The 26,267-nt window shown below is 48.7% G+C and overlaps 1 protein-coding gene and 1 long non-coding RNA gene across 2 annotated transcripts in view; one reads left to right on the forward strand and one right to left on the reverse strand.

The window, feature by feature from the left end:
• HAO2 (hydroxyacid oxidase 2) overlaps positions 1–9,833 on the reverse strand; it is a 51,537-nt gene extending 41,704 nt beyond the window's left edge. Inside the window, exon 1 of the mRNA XM_023535370.1 lies at positions 9,760–9,833. Coding sequence (XP_023391138.1) covers positions 9,760–9,787 — 28 coding nt within the window. The 5' untranslated portion in view covers positions 9,788–9,833. The remainder of the gene's footprint in view (positions 1–9,759) is intronic.
• Positions 2,886–5,651, forward strand: LOC105296365. Its single transcript, XR_002782275.1, has 2 exons — positions 2,886–3,312; positions 4,175–5,651. It is a non-coding gene; the product is annotated as an uncharacterized LOC105296365 (long non-coding RNA).
• Positions 9,834–26,267: the final 16,434 nt, after the last annotated feature.

Raw genomic sequence — 26,267 nt, forward strand, 5'->3', positions numbered from 1 at the left:
GCAGGAAGTTCCCTTACTGGGCTCCATTTCCCTTTCTAATCTCTCAGTCAACAGTTTCTGATCACTTCCCATGGGAAAGCCACCAAGACCTGTCATATAACTGCTCTGGGCCTCGGCTTTTTAAATTGCGAAATGAGGGGACAGGAATCCCAGTGTTTTTCAATAGACAGCTGCTGGCATCTGGGACCAGGACTGTCTGTATGTTGGAGAATGTCGAGCACCTGGAGCCCTGGATGTTAGATGCCAGCAGAACCTTCGAGCACTGGGACAATCGGAAATGTCCTTGAACTTCCAAACACCCTGGGCTGGGAACCACTGGGCGATTCCATTTCCTTTCTACTCCTAATATGTATCGGTTTAGGATTCCTGGTCCAGGTACCAACCAATCGCCCGCTGTGACTACGGCCAAGCTGATTGTTTCTTTCTTTTTTTTTTTTTTTTTAATCTGTATCATGGGAACAATGAAAGTTGTCTTGTACTGTCTCTGTTTCAAAGCTATGGTAAGGATATAATTTTTAAAAGCGGATGTGAAAACTTGAAAGTGGTCCCTGAAGGTAATAATAGTACCTTATAATAGGCTCTAGGCATTGTACGTATATCCATTTAATTCTAAAAGGATTCTGCGAGGTAGGTTTGACTATTTTCATCCTACATATGAAGAAAAGAGATGAAAAGGCTAAGTGATAATGACCAAGGCCATCAGCTGTTAGTTGAACTCTGATTGAACACAAAACCCCTGCAGTAAAAAACGTCCTCTACTTCCTGCTCATGGGGGTCAGAGGGGGCTTGTCCCCAGATCGGCACATTCTGTACCATGAGCAGTGACACAGATCATAGTAATCCACATGCATTATAGAAATATTAGACAATTCCACAGGAATAAAGGAAAAATGTTCCAATCTTCCAATCTTCCCCGGTTATTTCTCCACTCAAAATTTGTGCCCAGGTTCTCATTTTTAAGACAATAAGATTCAAACTCCAAGGCCAGACAGTCAGGCCCCCAGTTAGCCAGGCTCCACCGTGCTCTTTGTCTGGGCCTTTGCGAAGCTTTTCCTGTTTCTTCCTAAAGTGGCTTCTTCTACTGCATACTAGCAAACTCCTATCTGTACTTCAGAACATGGTTTCTGTGTTACTTCCTGGACCTTCGCGTCCCAAGACACTTAGAAATAGTCTCCTTACTGCTCCTAGAGTCACCTGTGCTTTCACAGTCCTTGTAAATACCTTTCTTATGGATTTTTAAAATACAGTGTGTTGAAACTATTTACACATATTTCATCCCCTCTAAACCGTGAGGCCCTTAAGAATAGAGAGCACATATCTCTGAAGCCTAGTAAAATGCCTGACACGATCAGGAGCTCAACAGGATACTTGTTTTTTTAACTTTCATTTATTTTTATTATTAAATTTATGGGGGTGGTATTGGTTAATAACGTTCTATAAGTTTATCATTAAATTCATCAGTGAAGCCCTTTCCCACATGGTTCATGCATTCCATCGATGGCCTCATACAGCTGTTCTATCAATTAAACACTGATTTAAATGCCATTATTACTTAACGCTAGCGAAGCCAAATAGATTAGAAATGTAATCCTCCACAGTGGCTGTTTCAGGGCTCGGTATCAACGTTTGTTGAATGACTGAATAACCTTCCTACAGACCTAGTAGAGGATGCAGCTCACAGCAGATGGTTAAAGGTCCCAGTTAGGGATTCAGGGGCTTGGGTTCTCGTCCCTGTTTTTCCAAGCTGTGCAGGTTATCATGGCTCACTGGGTCTTACTGTCCTTGCCTATAAAACACACAGGTGGGTCCAGGTGATCTCTTGGACTTCTTCATTTTTAAAAGGCAGTGAACTTTTAAGTAATCTTACCTGTGGTGGCTTGAACATGCTAGTGACGGTGCCCAACGTTCAATGATTAAGTGCCGTAAGTGCTCTCGCTGGATCCTCCAAAACCCGACCGAATGACTACGATTATCCACCCTGTTGTAAAAGCGACAGCACTAAAGCACATAGAAATTAAATGCCTTTCTCAAGCTTACTTAATTAAGCTGTATAAGTGACACAGCCGGGTCTGAGCTCGGTAAATCTGTTTCTAAATCTGGGTTCTCGAACAGATTATCTCTAAAGTCCCATTTCATTGGACATTCCCCAAGTCCCTAAACTCATGGATACACAAGTGCAAGTTGCCGGCCTCCACGATGCTGTGTGAGGCGCCTGCCCGGGGCGTCCAGGTCCCGTCCTGCTGCCGACGGGCCGCACAGGTTCCGTTCACATGGCAGAGTGGGAGGCACTTGGATTTGGGAGTCACAACGCTTGCAAATGAATGCCGGCCCCACGGTTTGGCAGCTGCGGGGGACCCAGGCCCCCAAACTCTGTGAGTCGCGATGTTCTCCTCTCCAGCGTGGAAACCACCATCGGCATGCCTCTCGCCCGACCCCGCGGCACTGTTCCGAGGATCAAAAGCGTGAGTGTGGGAGAGTGCTTTGTAAATTTCAAGTGCCATACAAATATGAGTTGTTATTATTTCCAGCTGGGCTTGTCTGGGACTACTTCAATGAGGGCGTTATAAATGATTGATAAGACTTTATGTGGTATTTGTGCTTTAAGGGGGAACAAGTCTTAAGTCAAATGACTGACTCTCTGGTATGGAATGTTGGTTGCAGCATCATAGCCAGAGGGATTTGGGCAAGTGAATGGGGATTGGGCCCAAATCCAAAATACCAGTCGGCTTAACTTAGATTCCAAGGTTAGGAATTTCTATTAAATATTGATTATCATTTAGTTATTCATTGAACAAGCCAAAGAAAGTCAGTACTAATATTAGCAAATATTTATTTGAATGCTTACCTCGTATCAGGCATTGTTCTAAATATTTTACAGGTATGGAAATTTAATCCTTAAAACAATCCAATGAGAGGGTTATCTGTATGGGGAATAGGACTGTCCTCATTTCCTAAATGAGGAAAATAGGCTCGGAGAAGTTAAAAAGCTTTCCTAGGGTCACACGGCTAATACGTGGTAGAGCTCGGGTCTGAAATCATTCTGACTCCAGAGCCAGAAGGAACATGGAAGGGTTAGCAGGAGGGAGGGAAAAGGAAAGGGAAGAGGAAGGAGAAAGTCTATATACCAAGTACTCCTCAGGCGTGTTATTCTGAGATCCGGGGAAGGCAGAGATCCAGAAGCAAATAACGTGCCAACGAAGCATGTCCTGAGGAAGGAAGTCAGAGATCCTCGGGTCTCTCCTGGCCGTCAGGCAGAGCACACTCATCCGCCTCTGTGGACTACAAGGAAGCCACTCCCGCTGTGATGAAAACGTAAGCCCGGGCCGTGGAGATACAGAGGAGGGTGAAGAGGGCCGGAAAGGTCTAGGCGAGTCCTCGGGAAGTCACAGCATCCAGCCGGGCAGAGGTGGGGAAGGGAGCAGGAAACCACATGCTGTGCGTGGGGCTGCAAGCGATTGGGTAGAGTTCCAACGCGAAAGGCAGCGAGCGGTAAGACAGGAGGCTCGGGGGGCGAGAGGCACGAGTCAGGTGGATCACGTGTGCCAAGAAGCCTCCCTGACAAGACGGGAAGCCTGGGCTTTATTTTGTAGGTGACAGAGAGCCACCGGGGGCTTTAAGCAGAGTTAGATTTTTAATTTAGATATTGACTCTGACTAGAGCAGGGAGGGTGGGTTTGGTGGGTAGCGGGCAGGGCAGGTGATGGGAAGACTGGTCACTACTCCAAGCAAGAGATTATGAGCACTGTAATGAGGGGAGTCACTCTAGAGCTGATGAAGATATGTAGGTGGTATCTTTAGAAGCAGTGAGCGGCTGGATTGAGTGAGGCAGGGTGGCTAGCGCGGGGCAATGTCTCCTGATTCAATGACTAGACAGACTGGAGTGCTACTAGCAGAGGTTCGGGAAGCTGGATGAGGGGCGATTCTGAGGGACGATCTGGCCAGTAGCAGACTGGAAGAAAGCGAAACTCGGAGACACAGTCAAGGCTACAGATATGTGATTGGTTAAAAACTAATCTATTAACTGTGGCTGTCAATGTTAGGCTAGATGCCAGACTTGGCAGTCAGGCTGGGACAGGGTATGTCGCAGTAATAAGCAGTCCCCAGATCTCAGCGGTATAAGACAAAAACAAAGTGTATTTCTCACTCATACTACATGTCAAATACGTCTTATTCAGGGCTCTGTTCCACATCATCATCTAGGGACCTAAGGTGACAAGGCTACGTCCTCTTGTAACTTCAGCATCTAGAACATGAATCCACGTCAGTCCCCTGGACAAGAGAAGAGAGACTAAAGGATCACACGTGGGCATTTTACCCCTCAGCTGCAGGTGACACACATCGCATCTGCTCACATGTCATTGCCAGGGTTGCCACCTCGCTGCACGGGCTGGAAGATGTAGCGGAGCGAATGTCATCTGTGGTGAGCGTTACTGTCTCGGCTACAGAAGGCATCAGAGTATTAGAGCAGCTAAATCCAAGAGAAGGCTGGGGTCAGCTAAGGAAGAAGAGCCCACAGAGCGAAAAGAGAGTGGCCAAGGACAAAACCTTATAGAACTGACAGGTGAACGAGAGGAGCCCAAGGAACAGACGGATAAGCGGCATTCAAAACGAGGTAAGAACCGAGGAGGCACACAGGTCTGTACAGAGTCCAGGGATAAACACAGTCCCTACAGCATTCGGCAATCGAGAGGGGCTGGAGAACATTTCAATAGCTGTGTTTCTATGGAGTGAACATTTAACCAGATTTTTGTCATAGAGCCGCATGGCACAGGGCTCTGTTCCTGAGGCCGTAGCCCCGAGACTGATTCTAAAAGTGATGGCAACTCAGCCAGGGATCCATCTTTATCTCACAATACCATTTAAAATGCTTAGGTACAGACCACGATAACGGAAATGGACCTTAAGCCATGTAAACTGTCAGACGAAGAGGGATGTTGACCTAATTAACATCCCCGTGTCCTGGCACTATCCAAACTCGACAAGTTTATCCGAGGTGGAGTTGCTGCTAACTCACGATAGTCCTTGGACCGAGCTGGGAACTCACATTTGCGGTTTTCCTGTGGCCCCAGGAGAAGAGGGCGTCATTACTTCCTTTTTGGTTTTTCACTTGAGAAAACTGACCTAAAACTGAATAGTTGGTGATATTATGACTCTACAGCTGTTGAGCACTTGGCACTTGGGGACAGAAGAACATGGAAGAGACGTTTGTTGAGCACCTGTTACATGCCAGGCGATTCGCATACACGAGTTCCCTCAATCTTCACAACCGCTTGGTGAAAAAGAGGTCTCTTTTATCCTCGCTCTATACAAGTGGCAAAGTGCAATCGAAGGCTCCAGTTCGCAGGCTCCTGGGGCTCCGTGTCATTTGCTGTCACTTACGCAGACTCTGGACGTGGGCCTCCACTTCTGCTCCTCGGAGGATGGCTGTGCACGTCTCAGTTCCCATCAACCCAAAGCCACAAAAAGGCAGATGAAAGGCGTCGGGGAGCCGCGGACTACCGCCATGCCTGCAGACGGACTGGCTTCCAGCTTTTAGCCACATGCGCCAAGGGGCCGCTTCCATCTGCCGACCTGTCAGGCTGCCCCGCTCTCTTGGGCTTCTTTCCTCCCTCCTTGGAGTTTCTTCAATAAAACATTTCACTCCCTTGAAAAGCATCTCCCCTGAGTGGTGTGGGGAGGGCCCGGTCTGGTTCCATTTAGCTCTCTGGGGATGAGGGAGGGGGAGGCGCCCTCCCTCCACATGATTTTCCCAGCAAGTGGTATCTCTGTTCCCTCTCCCTCAAAACCTATGAAAACACAAATTCCGGTTTACCTGGCCTCCCAACTCACAGGCCTCCCGGAGCCCATGCCCTGCAGTCTGCCTCACGCTGTGTCTCCTGGATCCAGGAAGATGCGAGAAGGGAGAGACTGAGTGTGAAGCCACCTCCTGGCCACGCCTCGAACTTCGCCTTTCTTAGTAGTGGCTTGAGGGAGGAGAGGGGCCCTGGCTTTGCTTGCCAGCCGGCTGCTGTCACCTCCCCACAGAACACTTGAAAAAGCCGATTCAAGGGACCAGAACAATGACCACACTGGCAGTTTTTAAATCCGGTCGTTCTGAAGTGCCGCCAGGCTGAGGACCCCTGGAAGGCCATCCAGACCAGGTCTTCACCCCCGCAGATGGTTTCAGACCCCAACGGTGGGATCTGAAAAATGTTCCCTCGTAAACCATCGATACCCTAAGAAATGTGTTTCTAAAGTTAAGATTTCAGGCACATGTACAGATCGGGGGAAGGGGTGCATATTTTATCAAAGTCGTCACCCTCCCTAGTACCCCTCATGTTACGCTGCCTGCTTACGGTGACCAGCGTGGGCGCCGGGGACAGCTCAGCTCTAGCTCCACCCCTTACTACTGTGTGACCTGGGCCAGCTATTTAAAAATGTCTCTAAACTGCAGTCTTCATATCCATTAAATGGGGACAATAAGCACACTTACTAGATAAGGTTATCGTGAGGAATAAACGAAACAATCCAGGGCCTCCTACGAAGTTAGAATTATGTTAAAGACGACTGTATTATTGCTGCGATTATTATCACCACTGGTCTTTTTATAACTCCCTGGATCCGCCACGAGAGAGCTAGCGCATTCTCATCCGGACTCCAGGCCTGAAGCCCTCCTCTGTGAGCTGTGCGAGTCATGGGCTTGGTGCCCGGGAACCTTTCCAATTCCAGTTTTGGCTCCAGAATTTGTTACTGGTCTGTGATCCATCCTGACCACCATCCTCGCCAGAACGCCCAGCACAACCCTCACACTCTACCTGACAAAGCTAACACGTGATCTTGCTCCCTATCCTGTCCGCACATCACTCTCTCTAGGAATGGCACCTGCATCAACCATCTACTCAAATGCTCAAGCTAAAAACCTGCGAGTCATTTTAGACACCTAATTTTTGTTCCCTGCCCACCACCACTACCAAAAAACCAACCATCCAACCAAGCAACCAAGCAACCAACCAACCAAAAACCCATAAACAATCACCTACTAGGTCCGGCCAATTCTAATTCTTAAATCAATCTTATATGCATCCCCTCTGCTGCTCACACTTCTGGACTATTTTAACAGTCTCTTACCCGTCTCTAATACTAATTCTTCATTCTCCGGCCTCACATACCATGTTACCACTAGGGAGACACAAATGTCATCACGCTCTTCCCTTGCTCAAAACTCTCCAGTGGTCTGTTATCATCCATCAGGTTGAATCCGGCTTGCAACGCAGACACCTACAGGCAACACAAATTCATGGTATGGATTGTTGGTAAAAAAACAAAAACAAAAAAAAAATGCACTCAGCTGTTTGCACTGTGACCTGACTAGGTATGTTGCTTTTTAAAACTGTGCGAGCCAAACAAAACATCTCTTAGCTGTGACGCCCTCAGGCCACCAGTCTGAATCACTCCTGGTCTACTGTATAAACTCTGATTTCTTTGGTACGTCCCCCAAGGCCTTTCCTGATGTGGATCTGGTTACCTCTCCGACCTGGTCCCAACTCCTCTCCCCTGCACTTCGCGCATGAGTAACCCCGAATTACTCGTATTCCCTGCTCTTATGCCTCGTGTTTTTGCTCATGCTGTGCCCTCTGCATAGAATGTTCTTCTTCTTGATTCTCGGGGCAAATACAGTTTATATTTGCCAGTCCAGTTCAAAGGCGACCTCATTCCCTCCAATTAACAGCGTTCCCCCTCCTACTCCTAATCTAACAATGACCATGGTGCACTGACAGTGCTTATTTGCATATCTCTTTCCTCCACCAGTCTCGTAAACTCCTTAAGTCGGGGCTGTCTCCAGCTCTTAGCATGGAGTCTAATCAGTACACAAACGGACGAAGGCATGAGCTAACATTTCCTGTGCTTCCTGAATCCCAGGCACTGACCTAAGCTTTCCTACATAGGTTATCTTTCGATCCCTCTAGCGAGTACACCAAAAACGAGAGAAGAGAGGCAAGCCCAGAGCGGGTCCCTGGGTAACACGTGCACCGGCTGGTCCCAGGGCTCCACGCTCAGCTGAAACTGATCGACAACGTCGGCAAGAGGAGGGTTTGAGCATCCGGGATGCTCCACGGTGACCCATGACTCCCGCTCTACTACTACACCGGAATTAGCTTTTCAGTTCCCTACAAGACTGAGAAGTTTTTGAGGACAGTAGTGTAGTTTCTGCCTCAGAATTCTCAGCACCTGACATCACGCCTGGCACACAGTGAAAATGTCAGATGAATGAATGGAAATTCTCACAGATCTCTTACCATACGACTTTGGGAAGCTCTGAAATCCTGCTACGGGCCTCTAGGAGGCTCGGTGGTTTCTCTGACTTTTTCCTTCAGCAGTGTGCGGGTATCTTAGATACGTTATATATTAATGACTACATGCTGTATCTGAGAGAAAGGGAAAAAGGAAAGATGGAAGAGAGAAAACTAATGAAAAAAGAGGGAAACAAAGTGATAAATAGATGGATAAGGATATCAAAAAACACCTGCAGTTATTACCACATGCTTTGAACATAAATCTTCAACACATTTCATCTGCCGCACTAAAAAATATTCCTGCAATTAAGCTACATGGCCACAAGGTGACAGTAAAGTAATAACACGTCTCCTCAAGATTTAGCAAAGCCTGGAGTTCCAAGCTACAGCTTTAAACTATTTTACATGGCTGGAAAACAAACTTTATTAAAACAGATAACATTAAGGAAACGGAATAAGAATCAAAACACATACCTTTCAAGGAAAACATGAAAGCATCCAAATTCTTCAAATATCAATGTATTTCTTGACTATCGTACAATAGCTAAAATTCCTATCCCGAATTTCAACTGTTACAGTTCTTTCGACAATTTCTAAGATCAAATAGAGATACTAAGCAGTTCACTCACCTGCTCAAACTCTTATCAGTTCCTTTCCTCCCACTTACCATCCCTGGCCTCCAGACCCCACCCCGCACTACACAGCTTTTCTCGTTCTCACTGCTAGGTCAGACTCGAGAAGCAGTTGACTCTGGGACCGCACTAGTCCCCAAGGGTCTGAATCTTCTCTATTCCTTCTCGTTCCTGCCTGCGAACAAGCCCATTCCTCTCTGAACGCACCTCTTTCTCATCGCGTCTGGCCGGACACAGCCAACCGGAACCAGTGGACGCTACGGTACTGTTCCCCGACCTCTTCTCGTAGATCCGTAAGTTCACGACACGCCTCCAAAATGACCGACGGCGACAGTTATTCAAGTGCTTTCCCACTAAGTAGCACAGGTCGTCAGCTTTCCAGCCTCCAGGATCAGTGTTGTCACCAACTACCTACCACCCGGCCTACAAGCCAACGTCACATATTTCTGGGGTCACAGTGGGGTGGTTTTTGGGTTGTTGTTACAATAGCACCCTGCTTCCAGGTTCAGTGTCTGTATCAGTCAGAACAGTGTAGGCGAGGCTTTGATAAACAACCCTAGAATTTTAGTGGTTCCAAACAACAAAGGCTTAGTGGTTACTCACCCTGTGTGTTCAACACAGACTGGCAGGCGAGCTCTGCTCATAGTAACCCCACCGGAACCCAGTCAGGGGGGTTCTGTCACCACATTCCCAACACGGGAGGGTCTCACACTGGCAAGTAAAGGCTCCAGCCCGGAAGTAACTCGTCACTTCCCCCTACAGCTCAGGGCCCAGAACTAGGCATTGGGCCAAATTACGTTCCAAGAGTCATATTCTTAATTCGTTTCGTGGTTTTTGTTTTGTGTTTTTCCTTACCTCTATATACACTGAGCAGGTCGGTCATTGGTCATAATGTCTGCCATGCTACAAAGCCTCTCTATGTACTTCAGTTCATCTGCTTGCAAATAAAGCAAGGTGACGTGACCTCATTTGTAGTCTGGAGAGATTATGTCTGACTTTAAGTAAGGAGGAGGCCCGGGAGGCATGAAGGAAGTGAGTCACAAGGGCCAACTAGTACGCTGCTGTAGTCGTCCAGATGAGATGATAATGTCTCTGGATTCGAAGACTGGTCAAGACACAGACAGTTAACAGACCAGGAAAAGTGCTAACGCATAAAACAAACACAACTGTGGGTTGACAGAGATGCTTACATTTTTCAGCAACAGCGTGGAGAGCAGACTCTGATTATCACTCAGGCTAAAACTGAAATACTGACCCAGGAAAAAAGCAGTTTGAGATATCTCTGAGACCAAAGAGTGAATATGTCAGAACATGAAGGAAAACAGCCAATGACTAAATTCTTTTGTCAACTGCTCTTCCATTTAGCTTTGCTAGTTGAGTTACCATTTATACAGTAGCTTGTCAATATCGTGATGACTCTACTTGGTGACAGACTTAGTGTGGTGATCACATCGTAAAGTATGTTAATGTTGAATCACTCTATTGTACACCTGAAACTATTATAATATTGCATACCAACTATACTTCAATGAAATAAAAAATACAGAAAAAAAACAAACAGCAGTTTGTAACCTCAGACCTCAGAGCCCTGCAGCTCTTCATGGCTGTGAATTTTACCCTAAATTTACAGAGACCAGTGCTAGGTCTAGTTTGCTATCTCCCTCTTTACACTGTGTTTCTTTCATTTTCCTCTCAAGATCTCCTTTTGGTGAAAACTCTGTTGTTGGGAAAGGAGGCTATTTCCATTTTCCTACCCAAATTCCTCCTCTATCAAGTTTCTTAGCTTCCTTTGAAGGAGTGACTGCCACAGAATCTTCGGACTTCGTTATTAGGTTCGGTTTTGGTTAATGTCTGTGAATGATCTGGAGAGAGGTGATAACTGCATATGAATGAGATTCACAAAGGAGCCGAATTAAAAGCTGCCGCAAACTCCAGTGGTGACAGCGATAAACTGGGAGTCTGGAGAGAGGGGACTAACACTCAGGGACAAGGCAGTGTGGTAAAGCCAGCACAGGTGACACGGACACTTCAGGGGAAAGAACGAGACGTTTAGACAATTTTTTTTTTTAAAGAAAACAAAGAAGCCATGTAGAAGGCAGCAGTCACCAGAGCAGCCTTAAAGATGAAACGGGAAAATGAATGTTGAGGTTGCAACAAGTTGTTGAAGAAGTCGAGAAAGACAAGGCCGTTCCGCTGACATCCACTTGACGTTTCTCCTCTTCCAACAAGGTCACATGACCGAGCTCCGGCAAGTCAGTGCGCCCGAGAACACAGGTTTTGGTTCTGGTGTAGACCTGTAACTTGACTTAGTCTAATAAGACTCACTTCTGTTTTTAAATTTTTTTTTCTTTTTACTGGAACTGGTGTGAAAATAAGAAGCTTTCTACAAGGGCTGCAAGTTATACAGCTGCAAGTTATACAGGGAATATAAGCTAAGAGCTGTCAGAATACAGCTCACAGAGAAGCCGTGGCCGTGACTGAAACCACACAGACAAAAGCCGAGCTGACGGCAGAGAGAGGAGGGCAGCGGGAATGAGAATGGGACTTGGCTCACGATTCCCACCGTGGGGCTGGCAAGCCTGAGGTTTATAGGGCAGAGGGCAGGCCGGCAGCTCAGGCCGGCGTTAATGTTGCAGCCTCCAGGCAGAATTTCTTCTGCAGAGAATGTCATGTTTTGCCCTTCAGGCCTTTCAGATGACTGGAGGAGACCTTCCCACATCATCGAGGGTAATCTCCTTTACTTAAAGTCCACTAGTCGTAGATGGCAACCACGCCTACGAAATCCCTTCGCAAAGAAATCTACAAAATACTGCACAGCAATATCCAGATTATGGTTTGATTATATAACTGGGTACGACGGCCCGGCCAAACTGGCACATAAAACCAACCATCATAGTATTCAAGACAGTGTGGTATTAGCATAAAGAGAAACACACGGATTGATGGAACAGAATAGTCTAGAAACAGAAGGACACACACGGACAAAGATGCCATGGCAGACGGTGGTGAAAAGTCTTTTATACAGTAGATCAACTAGATACCCCTATGCAAAAAGTGAACTTCAATTCATACCTCTCACCATCTACAGAAATTAACTCAAAATGGATCCTAGACCTAAATGTAAATCCTAAAACTATAAAATTTCTAGAAGAAATAATAGGAGAAAACCTTGGTTACTTTGGGATAGGTAAAGACTTCTCAGATTCTATACCAACAGAACGATCCATAAAAGAACACACTGATAAATTGGACTTACTCAAAAATTAAAAAAATAAAACTCTTAGGAGAATGAAAAGATGAGCCACAGACTGAAAGTGTTTGCAAAACATTAATGAATTGTCCCTACTATTTAGAAAGAACTCTCAAAACTCAACAACGAGAAAACACACGAGACGATTAAAAAATGGGCAAAAGACGTTAACAGATACTTTGCCAAAAAAGATATGCAGATGGCAAATAAACGAATGAAAAGACGCTCAACACTGTTAGTGACCCAGGAAATGCAAATTAGAACTACGATGAGGTATCGCGACATCCCCATTAGAGTGGCTGAAAGGAAAAGGCTGTGCATTCCTAGGGCTGGCAAGGATGGGGAGGCACTGCAGGTGGATGTCATGTGGGAACGTGGCCGATCGCTTTGGAACGCAGTTTGGGAGTTTCGTAAAATGTTAACCATTTACCTAGCACACGATGCAAACGCTCCACTCCTACGTGCGGACCCAGGAGAAATGAAGACATGTCTGCATAAAGACCTGTACGCGGATGCTCACTGGAGCTTTATCTGTTAACAGTCCCAAACTGAAAACCACCCAAATACTCATCGGCAGGTGAATGGATAAACGAACTGTGGTATATCCACGGGACAGACTATTAGTCAGCAAAAAAGAAATGAATTACTGATATATGTGACAACAACGGATACTGTGCTGAATGAGAGAAGCCAATACATACTGTCTGATTGCATTTATATGAAATTCTAAGACATGCCACCTCACGCGTTGTGACAGGAAGCACATCGGTGTTTGCCTGGGGAAGGCAGGGCGGAACGAGAAGGAGGGGTTACAAAGAAGCCCAAGAAAACTGTTCATTATCTTAATTACGGTGCTGGTTTCATGGATATATACATATGACAAAACTTATCCGGCTGTACGCTTTAAATCAGTGCAGCTTACTGTATGTCAATTATATCTTAATAAAGATGTTACCTAAAAAGCCAAAGCGGACGAAATGACGGAGAATTGCAAACCAAACGACTAAGGAACCCCGGGCGCCAAAGTGGCATGTTTTTCAGCTCACGAGTTCTCAGTGCAGTGTGGAGTCTCAAACCCTGACTACATGTCACTTTTAACTTCTGCGAGTCCCGTATTTATCATTCGTAAAATGAGAGTCACGAGTTTTTACTCCGCTACCTTCCTCAAGAGGGTTATTGTGAAGACCCAAAGCGATAATGCGCACGCACAAGTGCTCTGCGAACCGCAGCACACTGACTACATCAACGGCAACTATGGGCGCAGTCGTGACATGCCATCGGCATATTAGTCTTGCCCAATATATACGCCTCATGCCAGCTCGATCCCTAATACCCCGAATATAAAGTATAATTAATTGTACAAGTTTACTTGAAGAGCAGTGAAACCCAGCATTCAGGGCATGACACGTCCCCAATACATAACAGACTCTGGAATAAATCAGCTGTAGCCCCGACGGGAACGGGGGAGATGCCAGGCGAGCGGGACCCACCCAGACACGATGGAGTCCAGGGCAGGGAAACACAGCCAGTACGGAGACTTGTTGCGTTGCCTGCCAGGGGCTGTTACAGGGAGCGGTGACCCCATAACACGGCTGGCCCCGAGGCTGAGGCCCTCCGCATTCGGAGCCAAGCTTTCTTGGAAATGAGCTGCTTTCTTCCTGGCTTCTCATCCTAGCCGGTGAGAAGAAGTGGGCCACAAATCACACTCATCTAGCTCAAGTTAAAGATGGCAAACAGAGTAATAGGCGAACATGCCCAGGGTCACCTTCCTTCTGATCTCCCCCGGCACTGTTATTTATCTGATCTGAAATCACAGCTGGCACTGCGCCATTCATTCGCATTCATCTGCGGTGACAGAAATTTTTTTTTTTTCCCCCAACTCTCTCCAGGGACCTTGAACATGTCGGACCCACTGTTTGAGCCCAGCTCTCCACAGCTGACCTAGGGAGGGGACACCAGGTGTGGCAAGGACACCAAGTGTGGTCGGAACATCCCTGGGCGGGGCTGCAGAGGACAAGCCCAAAGCTGGGGAGAGCGTTCCCCGGTTAAACTGTGCCTGAAAGAAGCAGCAGGGACGCAAAGCAAGAAGTCTGAGACGCCACTCGGATGGGAGGAAGGACGGGATGGTGGAGGAGCGTGCGTAGAGGACAAGAGCAGAATTCGAGAAAACGTGGGGGAAAAGTTAGAGAATAACGCGGCCTCAAAAGCTGGATGGCCAGTCAGAAGCCAAGGAACAGACAGAAGGGACATCTTCCCCACAAACGTCTAAGAGGAGGCGGGGACTCCACGCACCTCCCTGGCTGGGGCCGGTTTCCTGAGAGACGGAGTGCACCAGTCGCCGAGGACCCCAGAGGCCTTTCTGGCCGGGGTCCTCCTCATCCAGCACTTAGGCTGGGAGGAGTGGAAACCCACGGGTGTATTCACCGGCTCTAGGTGGAAACATCGTTGGAGCGATTGCTGCATCTTGGAGGAAGAGAACTGGACCGGTCCTAGCTCCGCTGTGTGACGCTGAGAGCTCGGCTGTGCCCGAGCATCGCCCCACACACGCTCTGCTCTCGGGTGGCCCTATATCCCGAGGGAGGGGTTCCTGGTAGAACGTGCCTTTTCCATAAGAAGAGTGACGCTTTGAGGGGTGCTGGGAAGGCCCGCTGCAAAACAGAACAGAATTCCTCTGTAGGTGCTTCAGAATCTCTCATTAAAGATTCATTTGTTAGTGTGAAGTCTGCATCTTTCTGAAACCTTCAGAATTTTTCTAAGAAAGAGCCGCCGAGCCCCAGCCCCCACGCCGACCAATGTGCACTGACTATGGTTAGAGGCACTCACTGTAAGTCCAAATCGCCAGAGCCCTGTGTCCCAGAGGAGAGGGAACGCCCGTGGGGGACAAAGGACATAGACGGTGGAGTGGACAGGGAAGTAGGCAAGAAAGGGTCAAAGGCCAATCTCACTTATGTCGCCTTTTCGCTCGGTGTCAGGAGCCCAGTGTCTGCCTTCGTGAACTGGAAGTTGTCGCCTGGCGAATGTGGCATAAACTTCAGGTAAAGGAGCACAGGGCGGATGGGTACTCGTAGCCAGGCGGGAGATGCGTGCTGTGATCACTGTGAAAGGGACAGATCCTAGGCTTTGGCGCTGGGAGCGCTTCCCTGGCACCATTCGCAGGCCCCCCCAAAAGTGAGTCCACGCTCAGCCTAGCCGGGCGCACCTCCTCTGTCAACAAACACCACTCCCCGTGTTTGCACGGCGCCTCTAGCAAAGCCAGCCTGTCCGTGCCAGGCGCTGGTTCTGCCAAGCGTCTATGCACTGTTAGGGGGCTGGCTAAGAAGCATGGCCTTGAAGGGCTGCAGTTTGAAATATAAAAAGCATGAAATCCTTCCAGATCCTGGAGATTCCTTCTTGTCCCATGCTGCGAGGAGCTTTGCTTTTGAGCCAAAGTCGCTCCTGCAAGCTCCAGGCTAAGTGAGTAAAAGCGTGCTTCTCCAACTGGGGTACACGTACTTCTGGGGGCACGTGACTGATGGCAAGGTAGTCCTGGGGACCACAGGATAATCTTCTGCATTTTCCTAGGGGGCAATTTTCCTCAGTAGGAACTAGCTGAAAGCATTTTTTGGTATGGAATATAATCAAAACTGTATATGAGATTTCAAAAAAGTCATTCCAAGCTTTCTTCCTGGGAGTCTGGGCCTCCCAGACGCTCAGGAGTCACCCCTCCCAGAGGGATGGCTTAACCCCCAAGCCCACCATAGTTCTAAGGTGCTTCCCAGAAATCCTATGGGTCCATACTAGCCATTTCGGAAATTAATTCTTCAAGTAGAATATAATTCTTTAACTTCGAGGCTTTGAATCCCAGTAACATGAAGACAGCTCACTCCAATTCAAGACACCTTCGGTCAATTACCAGCCACATCCACTTCAGGGCGGACAGAGCCCATCAGGCTCTAACGCCAAAGGAAAGGTCTGGGGAATTGGAGAGAGCACACTACAGGAGGCTCAGCATCAGAAAAGCTGGTGGTGTCAGAATGCACTTCCTCAATGTCACGACTGTGCTGAAGACCAGTCTCGGAGTCACATGACGCAACAGCTCTGCTCGCGCACACCCAAGCCTCATGGAGAGAGGTGCCCCGACAGGGCCGGAGCCTAACGGCACTACACATGGCCTGAAGGCGTCACGCCAGCGGGGCTGCATGAGCTAGGAAGAGAGGCTCTCATTTAGCAGAGTGACCATCAACGTTGTTGCTTATTTGTCACCAAACATTTCAGCCTTCCTCGGGGCAGATCCAGGTTTTGTGTAGCATGAAGCTTACTTATATAATTCGTATTTTAAGAAAAGGAATGCAAAAATAGCTTTTGTGAATTTACAAAAACATATGAAGAACACATAGCTAGGCTCTCCCGAGGACTCAGACGGAGTCGGCACGACTGAGGGGCTGAAAATCAAACTCGTCCACTTGACAGTGATCTGCGTCTGCTCCTATGCTCCAATATATTTATATATTTGCTGGGGGTGGTGGCGGTGCAGGGGTCGCTAGTGATATATTGTTTTCTCTTCCAGATGTAACAATCTGTATTTTTCCAAGCTGCATCTCATTTTATAGCTTCCTGCCCACATTTTCCAGTCACTCTGGGTCCGAATCTATTTCTTCTTTCTGGCTGGGCTTTAGAACAGCTCGTCGGGTGGTGGTTCAGGGCATTTGAACAAGGGCCTCGGCCCAGGAGCATGGAGTCTCCTGAGAGACAGCGGGCGTCTCTAGCAGGTTGTTGGGATGGTCTGATCAACAATTTTGAACTCTGGAGCTGGAGTTGCACCGGTCCACGCCGAGAGCCTTTCTGAGGCAGGTCATATGGAGGCCATGAGTCCTGGTCCCACCTACTAGCAAACTTGAAGGCAGCCAAGCCCGGGGACCAGAGAGCTGTCATGGCAAAGGACAAAAGTACCCCAAACGTCCCCCTAACCAGCCAAGAATGCAACGGGAGTTTCACACTCCAAAAGATGTTCTATTCTCCCATCTAGTCACCAAAAAAATGGGTATGACAGAAACTGGCTGGAGTCGTTACTATTCACACATCACACTGCAGTAGAGGCGAAACCTACCACGGTCAGTCTACGTTGCTTTCAGCCTGACCATTTTCGAAGGCCTCTCCCACTGCATTTAAAAGAATTTCAACTTCTAAATACGACGCCCTCCTCTCCTCTGACTCCTTCGCACACGCCGGGCTCGGGCTGCACTAAAATTACGTTGGCTTCTTAGAGCTGCCCTGCGTTCTTCTTTTCCTGGCTTCGCACTCCATGCACGAGCCGAGGGGAAGTTTCCGGCGGCTGCTCGGCAGATTATTAGGGCCTCCAGGATCAACGGCCCCCTCCTCTCCGTGCTTTTTACATCTGACCACCGGAGCGAAGCCAAGAATGAGGAGTCGGAAGCCGAGGTTCTGCAGTCAGGTGACAGACACCTGGAACCTGGCTCCTCCAGGTTTCTCTGGTCCGACTTAACGGTTTGCACAGAACGTGTGCGTGGAAGGGTTTCCTCTGGTGAGAGGGCGCGCCATGCCACGGCTCCTCCGACCACCGGGAAGACAGGGGAGCGTCGGGGGGCCACTTACCGGTGGAATTACAGGCAGCGCTACGGGCAGAACGGGGTTGGCTGCCGCCATCACCACCGCCGTCGGTGCCACGCAGGGCACAGGAGGGACGGGGGACTGAGAGCGCAGACACCACCCCAGACGGTCTGGAGAAACGAGGCTTCTCTCTCTCCTCGCACCTTCTGCTGCAATTCCGGCTCCTTTCACGCTCTCTCGCACCCAACCTCAAGATACAGGAACGAGGCGATCACACTTCGCAGTTCAAGACGCCCTTCTCAGGTCGTGGCAGACGATAAAACTTCAGGTTCAAAGTTCTCTTAACATTTTGAAGATGTTAATGACCCCTTTGGCGTCTTGTTTTCAGTGTTGAGACGTCTGATATCAATTAGATTCTTGTTCTTTTGTAGTGAGGCTTCCTTTACCCTAGAAGCTGTTTTTGATACTCTTAATTTTCATTATAATGCGTTTTAGGGAGATTTTTTTTTCTTATCAATCCTGTTCAGTGTTCAGAGCATTTACCAGTCTCTGAAGGCCACTAACTAGGACAGAGGGCAGATGCACAGGAACAGCCTGTGTACTCAAAACTGTAGAATGCACGCACACATACGCATGGTAAACATTTTAGATAGGCTTCACGGGCGCCACAGGTACTCGGTAAACATTTGTGAGTGGGCGAATGAATGAATGAATGAGTAGCACATTGCCTGGCACACAGTAAATTCGAGGTAGCTATTATTATTAACAGAAGTGCCACGTAAGGAAAGAAAGACATGAAGACTTGACCCCTGCCTTGAGGAGCTCTTAGTCTAGTTGGAACGGGTACTTACTACATCTACATCATAGTGTCCATCTGAAATACCAGAGCATTGCAGAGAAGCCTTCCCAGAGAAAACAGAGCTGAATTTTGAGGATGCGGTAAGATAGGACAGCAAGGAAGTGGGTCTCTTTGGGTTTCCCAGCCAAAGAGAAAGGCTTAGGCCAAGGTGGGGGCGGGGGAGGGAAAGGGAGGGAAGGAGGGAGCGAGGAAGAGGAAGAGGAAGAGGAGCGCGATTATCTTCAGAAGGGCGTGAAGGCTGCCTTGGTCCACATAACCCCGCATGTGCTCCGAGGAGGTTCTTAGATGAGGAGACTGGGCAGAGAAAGGTGAAGAGAGTTGCCACGATCACCTGGATATGAGAGGCAGAGCCAGGTGTCAGGCCCAGGTTGTCTGTCTCCAAGTCAAAGAGCATCAGGTACCAGGGATGTAGTAAACGCCCGCCATGAGGTTTCTCCCTTAGCCCTTATCTCCAAAAGACAAGCGGGGCGAAAACTCCACCGTAACTGTTCTCAGGGGCAGTGACAAGGCGAGGGCATCTGCCTTGCCCGCCACAAACAGGAACCGGGCTTGAGAGCCCAGCCCAGGGACTCATGGGAGCAAGCAGCAGGGTCCTGGGAACCGGACCACAGGGCCCCCTCCCGCTCGGGACTAGAGGAAGACTCTTAGAAGCCCTGAGCAAGGAAAAGAGCCTAGTCTTCTTCTCGAGTCACAGAAAATAAAAAGAATTATGAGGCGTAAAGAAGTCCAACAGGGACCTCGTTCTTTTTATTCCTTCTGGAGAACAACTCTTTTATTTTTTTAATGTCCTCAGGATGTAACTGGGGACGCCGACACACACTGAGAGGCTAAGGACAACTAGTGATCCCATTTTGCAGACAACAGGAGCTCGGCCGGGAGAGGTCAACCCAGGGACTTGCCCAGCCCTCAATGTGCCCGGGGAAGCGAGCAGACCTGACTCATCAAAGTCCCAGTTTTTCCATGAAGAGTGATTTTCCCATAGCGAATTCCGAAGGCAGCCTGAGATCGAGAACTGCCAAGGTGACGATGCTTTGGGGCATCAGTGCCGCGTGTGCGGCGTGAACCGTTTGTCTTATAAACAGGAGAAAATTTCCGATTAACCGTTTTCTCTGGAGAGAGGGTAATTGGAGTTTGGGATGTGGTTCTCCCGACACCACTAGCAAATCCAGGGCCATTACCCGGAGCTCCCCTAAGCTGGCCGAAGGAAAACCCGGGGCTGGCAGTCAGCTGAGGTTGCAGATGGTGTTGCAGAGGAAGAGAGGGTGCTTTCAGATGCAAATGATGTAAAACTTGCCCCTTTTCATACCTGCTTGAAGCTCCGAAATTTTGACATGCGGAAGGCATATGAGTTCAGAATGCAGAATGAGGGCGGGCCGCTGAGGCAGAAAAGCAGGCTTGCCGAGGGCCCGGGACACTTGTAAAGCAAGAAAAAATATTTACACTCTTATTTCATTGGCCGCGTAATCTCCTAACGGGCCTGAAAGAAGCTGGGGATCACTGGTATTTCCAGGGACGTGGACCTGGTCACAGCCGGGTTAAAGCCGCACGGTCGCCCTGACCTCTAGGAAGCTTAATATTAGGACTAATGAAACGCAACACGCCTCTGACATCAGAGCCTGTCTGACCACACATCAAAGGGAAGGAAGTGGATGCTTTGATCGTCTCAGCACCCCTCGGCTACAGAAAATTTTAACAAAAGGAAGAAGGAGCTTGTGTGTGGGGGGGGGGGCGGGGGGGGGTGGGGGTGGGGGTGGGTGGTTTTTCTTTCTGCTGTTAATGGCCTTCCAGTTATGGACAATGGGCAGGCTTAAGGGATGGAGAGTGGGAAGTCAAGCTTTGGGGGGTGCTCCTAGTGTGCCTTCCATGGGCAGAGGTCTCAATCGAATTTCCCCAAATCGCCCCCTGCCTGTGCTGTGATTCTTGAATTTAATATTAGAGTTTCATTTATTTAGCTGGTGCCTTGACACTTATTAGAATATAAACCTCTCCTGGGAAAGGCAATGACGGAAGCCATATTATCCTACCAAAAAGTGCCATTTTGACAATGCTTTTAAGATCTTGTCACGATACTAGTCAAAACCATTTTGGCTCCTGGTGACCACAGTGTGAAGTGTGAATGCCTCATGTGGGGCACACGTTCTGTCCATGACCTGGCCCCTGCCTGGCCCCTGTGGTCTACACGTCTGTCCCTCCCTGCCAGACACATGAATCTCCAAGAGTCCCAAACTGCCTTGTGGTTTTTCACCAATGTCTGTGCGATTCATGTCTTGCCTTGAGACGTGCTGCTCTCTGGGATGGGATGCCAGCCCTAGATCTAGGATGAAATCACACTCGCCTGTTATCCTGGTACCTGACATGGAGTAGGCCACGAAATGGTTTAGCATATAAATGAATGAATAAAAAAATGTGTATCATTATGTATCTGCTTTTTCTGTCCTGCAGGTTTTCAATGCATCGGGCAGTGTGAGGACAAAGAGAGGGGCTAGGGCCTGCCCAGGGGGACAGGGCAGCTGGCAGAGGCGAGTCGGCCTTCTGTTCAGCGCTGACTGCTGCCGGCCTCACTCAGGGTGGTACCGACTGCGAGGTGGCAGGGATGTGACTCAGAGCTGATGCTCTGACGTTCTGAGGACACAGGAACAGGCCGGGCACACTTCGTTGGGGTGGGGAAGGAAGAAAGAGGTGGCAGCAGCCAGAAGAGGGGTTCAGGGCTGACGAGGAAAGCAAAGCACAGGGAACCCCCGGGGGGTGATTGAGGGGGCCGGAAGAAGGGACAGGGAGGCTGCTGCCCCACCCGCAGTGGGACCAAAGGCAGAAAAACGGTTGCCCGTGAACTCTGTAGAGCCCAGAATCCTGAGGATGTTTCCCTTCGATAATTAAAGAGCCTAAATAAAATGCGAGGAAGCAACTTCCAAACCCCCGTGGAACACGAGGCGTGGAAGGTCCAACTCCGGCTGGAGGCCGTGTGGCCTGGAGGATGAGGCGGAGGGGCCAGCGTCCCAGCAGCCGCCCTTCCCTCCCCTCCTCTGCCAGCACGGTTTCCAGGGATGATTAAAGGACAGATGCCCGTCCCCAGTGGCCCTCCCTCCCGCCAGCTGGGGAGAGAGAAAGTTGGGGCCAAGGTTTTCTCGGGGACCCAGACTCTGAGCATGCGCCACGGCAGTGGACAGGAGTGCAAAGCTGAGGAGGGGACCTGGGGTCGGGCTGGGGTCTCCTCTGCTGCTGCTTTTCCTGTAGCAAGCGCCTTGTTCGCCACTCTCCTCGCCCCGGAGGCACCGATGCGCCCCACCCACAGGCAGAGTGGCAGCCACGTCACCCTGAAGGGGTTGCACGGGGTGGTGGCTCTGTGTGACGGGCAGCGGGGAGCAGCACTCTGAGGTCGGGTAAAGGGGGCTTCGCCTCGTGCCTGGGGCCCTCGCCTCAGCAACCAGAGCATCGGTTTCTCAGCCGGAAAACAGAACAAGACGCCTGCCTCTCAGATCACCGTGGAAACGGATGAAATAAAGGTGTACAAAGCACGCAGAACAGCGCCGGGCACAACGGGTGCTCGACATGCTGCCCGGGACGGGCTGGACCTCCTCCCGACCTCGGATTCTGCGTGGCTTCTCTTTAGCAATCACCATCCCCATGGTCATAAAGATGGAATGAGCGTTCTCACCACACGAAAGAGTTCGGAGAAATATTTCAAAAGCACCAAGAGCCAATCTCTGGAAAAATAAACGTACCCTGTGTATTTGTCTTTCTCTGTGCTTGTCTCATTCGGCATTGTGGCATCCATCACAAAGAAGATCAGAATTATGATTTTATCCTATTGAAGCCCCAAACCTGCCCACTGAAATTTACATATCCCAGAAGCCCTCAGAGGAAATACTGCCACAAAAGCAATTCGCAGCTGACAGAAACAGAAGCCTCACCTCAGCGACCGGTGGCAGCTCAGCTCCGAAGAGTGTGCACGTCCCTGCTGAGCTGTGACACACGGCGCAAAAACATGAGATTCAGTATTGGACCAAATCCCTGCTAGACCCAACATCGACTTCTATCATCCCACGGCGGGGACAGAGAAGGACACAGCAGGTTCACGAGAGCAGCCCCGAAACCCAGAGGTCTCCGAGTCAAGGTTACATCTTGTGGAACCCCAGTTCTGTATTAGGAAGACGTGTTTCCGTGAACAGCTGGGTTTCAGCCCCACGTTTCCTCCCGTGAGAAGCACATTCCCGATATGCCCTTCGTCTTTTCCAGGAAAAAAAGCAGGATGATTGGTGGACTGTTATTTAGTTTGCATCCTGCTGCCTTCCTCTCTCTGCTACTGACTAGCCCTGTGGCCTTGGGCGGGTCATTTAAATTCCTCCCCTTTAGAGCTTCGGTCATGCCATGAGGCAGGGTAGCTTCTCTAGCTTCCTGTCTGGTACATTCTGAAGCAATGATTCATCACTGTCATTGTCTGGGACTCGCACTCAACACCCCACAATTAGATAATTCTACTCTCCCACCCCCTGGCTCTCCCTGTGCCAAGTGTGTCCCTTGTCCAAACCCACTACACCCGCTGCCACTGTATCTATAAAAACATAGATCTAGTCCAGTCTCTCACTGCAAAAACCTTATGGTAACACTCTTTTAATGGCGTTCGGTTGATCAAAAGAGAAAGATTAAACTGCTTTTGGTCTTCAAGGTCTCCGGCCTTGTCCCCGCCCAGCTTTATTTCTCATCACTTTATCCTCGCCTCTTCCTTCAACAGCCGTGGCATTCTCGTCGTTTCTCGGCCTCAGGACCTTTGTACATGCTGTTCCCTGTATCCGCAATGCTCTCCTCCACTCGCCCCACCTGCTTCCTCTCCGGCTAGTCCTTAACTTTCTTCCCTTTAGCGGTCAACTGAAATGGTCCTCACTCCGGGGAAGCCTTTTCTGACCAGTCCTTCCCCAGTCTGCTCAAGCCCTTCATGACGTTACATTCTTACACTTGCTGACTTATATTTATATGAGTCTATTGATTAACGTCTATCTCTTCCCCACGAGAATGCATGTTACCTAAAGGCAAGGACTCTGTCTGTTTAGCTCACTATATTCTTCCCGGGGCTCAGAACAGTGCTCTGTTGGTGGAATAAAGCAAAGATGGATGGGTGACAGATAACGAGGAGAAGTATGTGACCAGCCTGACCTAGTCCACCCTTCCCAGCTCCATTTCCCACACGCTCTGCCTCTCTGCCTTTCACGAAGGGTCCACGTCTCCCAAGTTCCGGTCAACTCAAACTGCCATCGTCACAGGATGACCCGTGTTTACTATCGCTACAGCTGTTTATCTAACACCGAAATCCCGCGTTCTGTTACAGCAGCCGGTTGCAAGAAAGACGATTCTAGTGACACGATGAAAAGATTATAGTCCGTTTCGGGGAACAAGCAATACAGAAGAGGTGTGGGTTTGGACATCCGAAGATGCTCGGGAAGCATGGTAGCGCCTTCCGAATATCTGAAGGGCGATCGTGAGCCTTAGGCTCACCCCCTGCCACGTCAGAGACTGAATTGGGAATGAAAAGTGGAAGCTTTAGGGGAGCAAATTTTGGCTCAACATAAAAGAAGAATTTTATGATAAATCTATGGAAATGGGCTACCTACCTCAGGTGTTCAAGGGCTCCTCATGCCGAGAGGTGTATAAGCCAAGGTTAGAAGGCCACTTTGAAGATGGCTGGGTTTGATGACTTCCAAGGCTGCTCACACCCTCACACATTCTTCCTATAATGATCCTATTAAACCAGCGGCTGAATGGGACCTCAGAGAACTCCACAGGTGGTAACGGAGACCAAGCAACAAATACTTAAGCCTTTTACTTTTAAGTTTCACAAAGGGCTTAGGTGGAATGGAGACGTGATCTCTCAATTAAATTCAAGTGATCTCTCTGCAGGTGGAAACCAGTGCAGACACCTTGCCTCCCACGATGCCCCTTCCTCTTTTCCTTTATAACCTCATCAGGAACTCAGTTCTCAAGCGATGTGTGCACAGGCTTCCAGAGACCTCGGCATTCTTCCTTCTGCTAAGATCTTGGCTCCACCTAGTGGCGTGACGTGATGTTTTGCACACGGTGGGTGCGGCGTTGGGGCTGGAGTGAGTGGCTTTCCGAGGATGCTCGGGTCACTTGAACAGGAAGTGATCCTGTTGGTTGATCATGGAAATGATCCTTGACTTGACCTCTCTCCCCGGTCTTGCTCTGTTGACTGGGAGCCAGTTGACTCGAGTCGGTGATGGCACCTTCCACTTTGCACCTTTAGGAGGTCTGGCCTTGCGGTGTCTATATTATTCCACGTGGTATGAGCAAGGAAGGGACCTACTGCTTCTCAGACTGTGCATCACGGAGCCCAAGGGGTTCCGAAGAGGTGCTTCACGAATCACTCGGGCAGTGGAGTAAGCCGGGCTGTGCTGGATCCACCTCCCTCCCTGTCGACTCCCCTTATTCTCCGCCTTCCTACAAACTCTTCGACGCTGTGTCCACGCTACTTTTTCTCTTTTACAGATTTTGTGTAAACTTGACAAAAGAAAAGTCTGTGGTGCTAAAAATAATATGGAAGATTCTGATCTTGCATTTCCCTTCATTTCAGGGTAAATCGAGACCAGCAGATCAATGACTTGCCCAAGTTCACGGAGCTGGCTCTGTTAAAGCCATGAACTCACACCTCCTGGAGGTCGCACTGGGGCTGTCATCACCCACAGCCACCTTCGCGGTCAGCCCAGAGTCCCCAGCCCCATTCCTCCTTCACATGTGGAGAAATATGATTGTAGGTTCCAGAAATAATACTGTGTATTGTTGCCTCACTCTCGTAAAAGAGTTAGTTTTAGAACAGGACAACCGAATCCTGAAGAAAGCTAGTGATTTGTTAAAAATACATGATTTGTCCACCAGTGGCCAATCGCGCTCACCCCTCTCACCCTCCAAGCTCGGTTTAGGGCTCTGTGCTTAAGGCCTCCTACGACAGGAATGAACGAATGAAGGGCGAACACATGAAGAGAAGTAAACATCTGGCCAGGGGCCGACTGATGTCTGCAGCATGATGCTCAAAGACAAGAGTTTTTGGAGTTCTGATTCAAGCGAAGTGAAAGCACAGACAGCTAGCTATTAATCTAAGTGTCTTAATTAAATAATTATGTTACTCATTTGATCGCTCGTCTTTCTACTAGAATGCAAATGCCTTGAAGGCAGCAACTATGTCTGTCTTGTTTATTACTGCATTTCAACATCTAGCTCACTGCTGCCGCAAAGCACTCAATAAATAACTGTTATACGAATACAAATATATCTCTCATCTCTCAAGAAGCGGCCTTGAACCTTAAAAGTACCTAATTATCTCAGTTCATTATTTATAATCAACATTACCTTCAGCAGCCAGCTAGACCAAACATAGCCTAGGTCTTAAAAGCTTAAAGATGAACTTCCGGGGATAATGATGGTGATGATGACAAGGACGATGACATCCATATAGATGGTTTTCTGTCCTACTACAAAATGAATTGAGCTAAAACGTTATCCAATTTAAAAAGCTCGTATTCGAATAAACAATCTAGGAAATTTTGAGGCAGGCATATCAAACATGCTGTGTGGGGTTTTGCTTCTCGACAATAGGTGTTATTGCTATTATTAGAACGTAACCATATAAGACATAAATGGATAATAGGGAAAAGGAAGTAGTTGTCTCAGGCCAGTATTCTACAGTTGGTTTATTGATTG

This window comes from Pteropus vampyrus, unplaced genomic scaffold (assembly GCF_000151845.1).
Source record: "Pteropus vampyrus isolate Shadow unplaced genomic scaffold, Pvam_2.0 Scaffold6, whole genome shotgun sequence".
Lineage (NCBI taxonomy): Eukaryota > Metazoa > Chordata > Mammalia > Chiroptera > Pteropodidae > Pteropus > Pteropus vampyrus.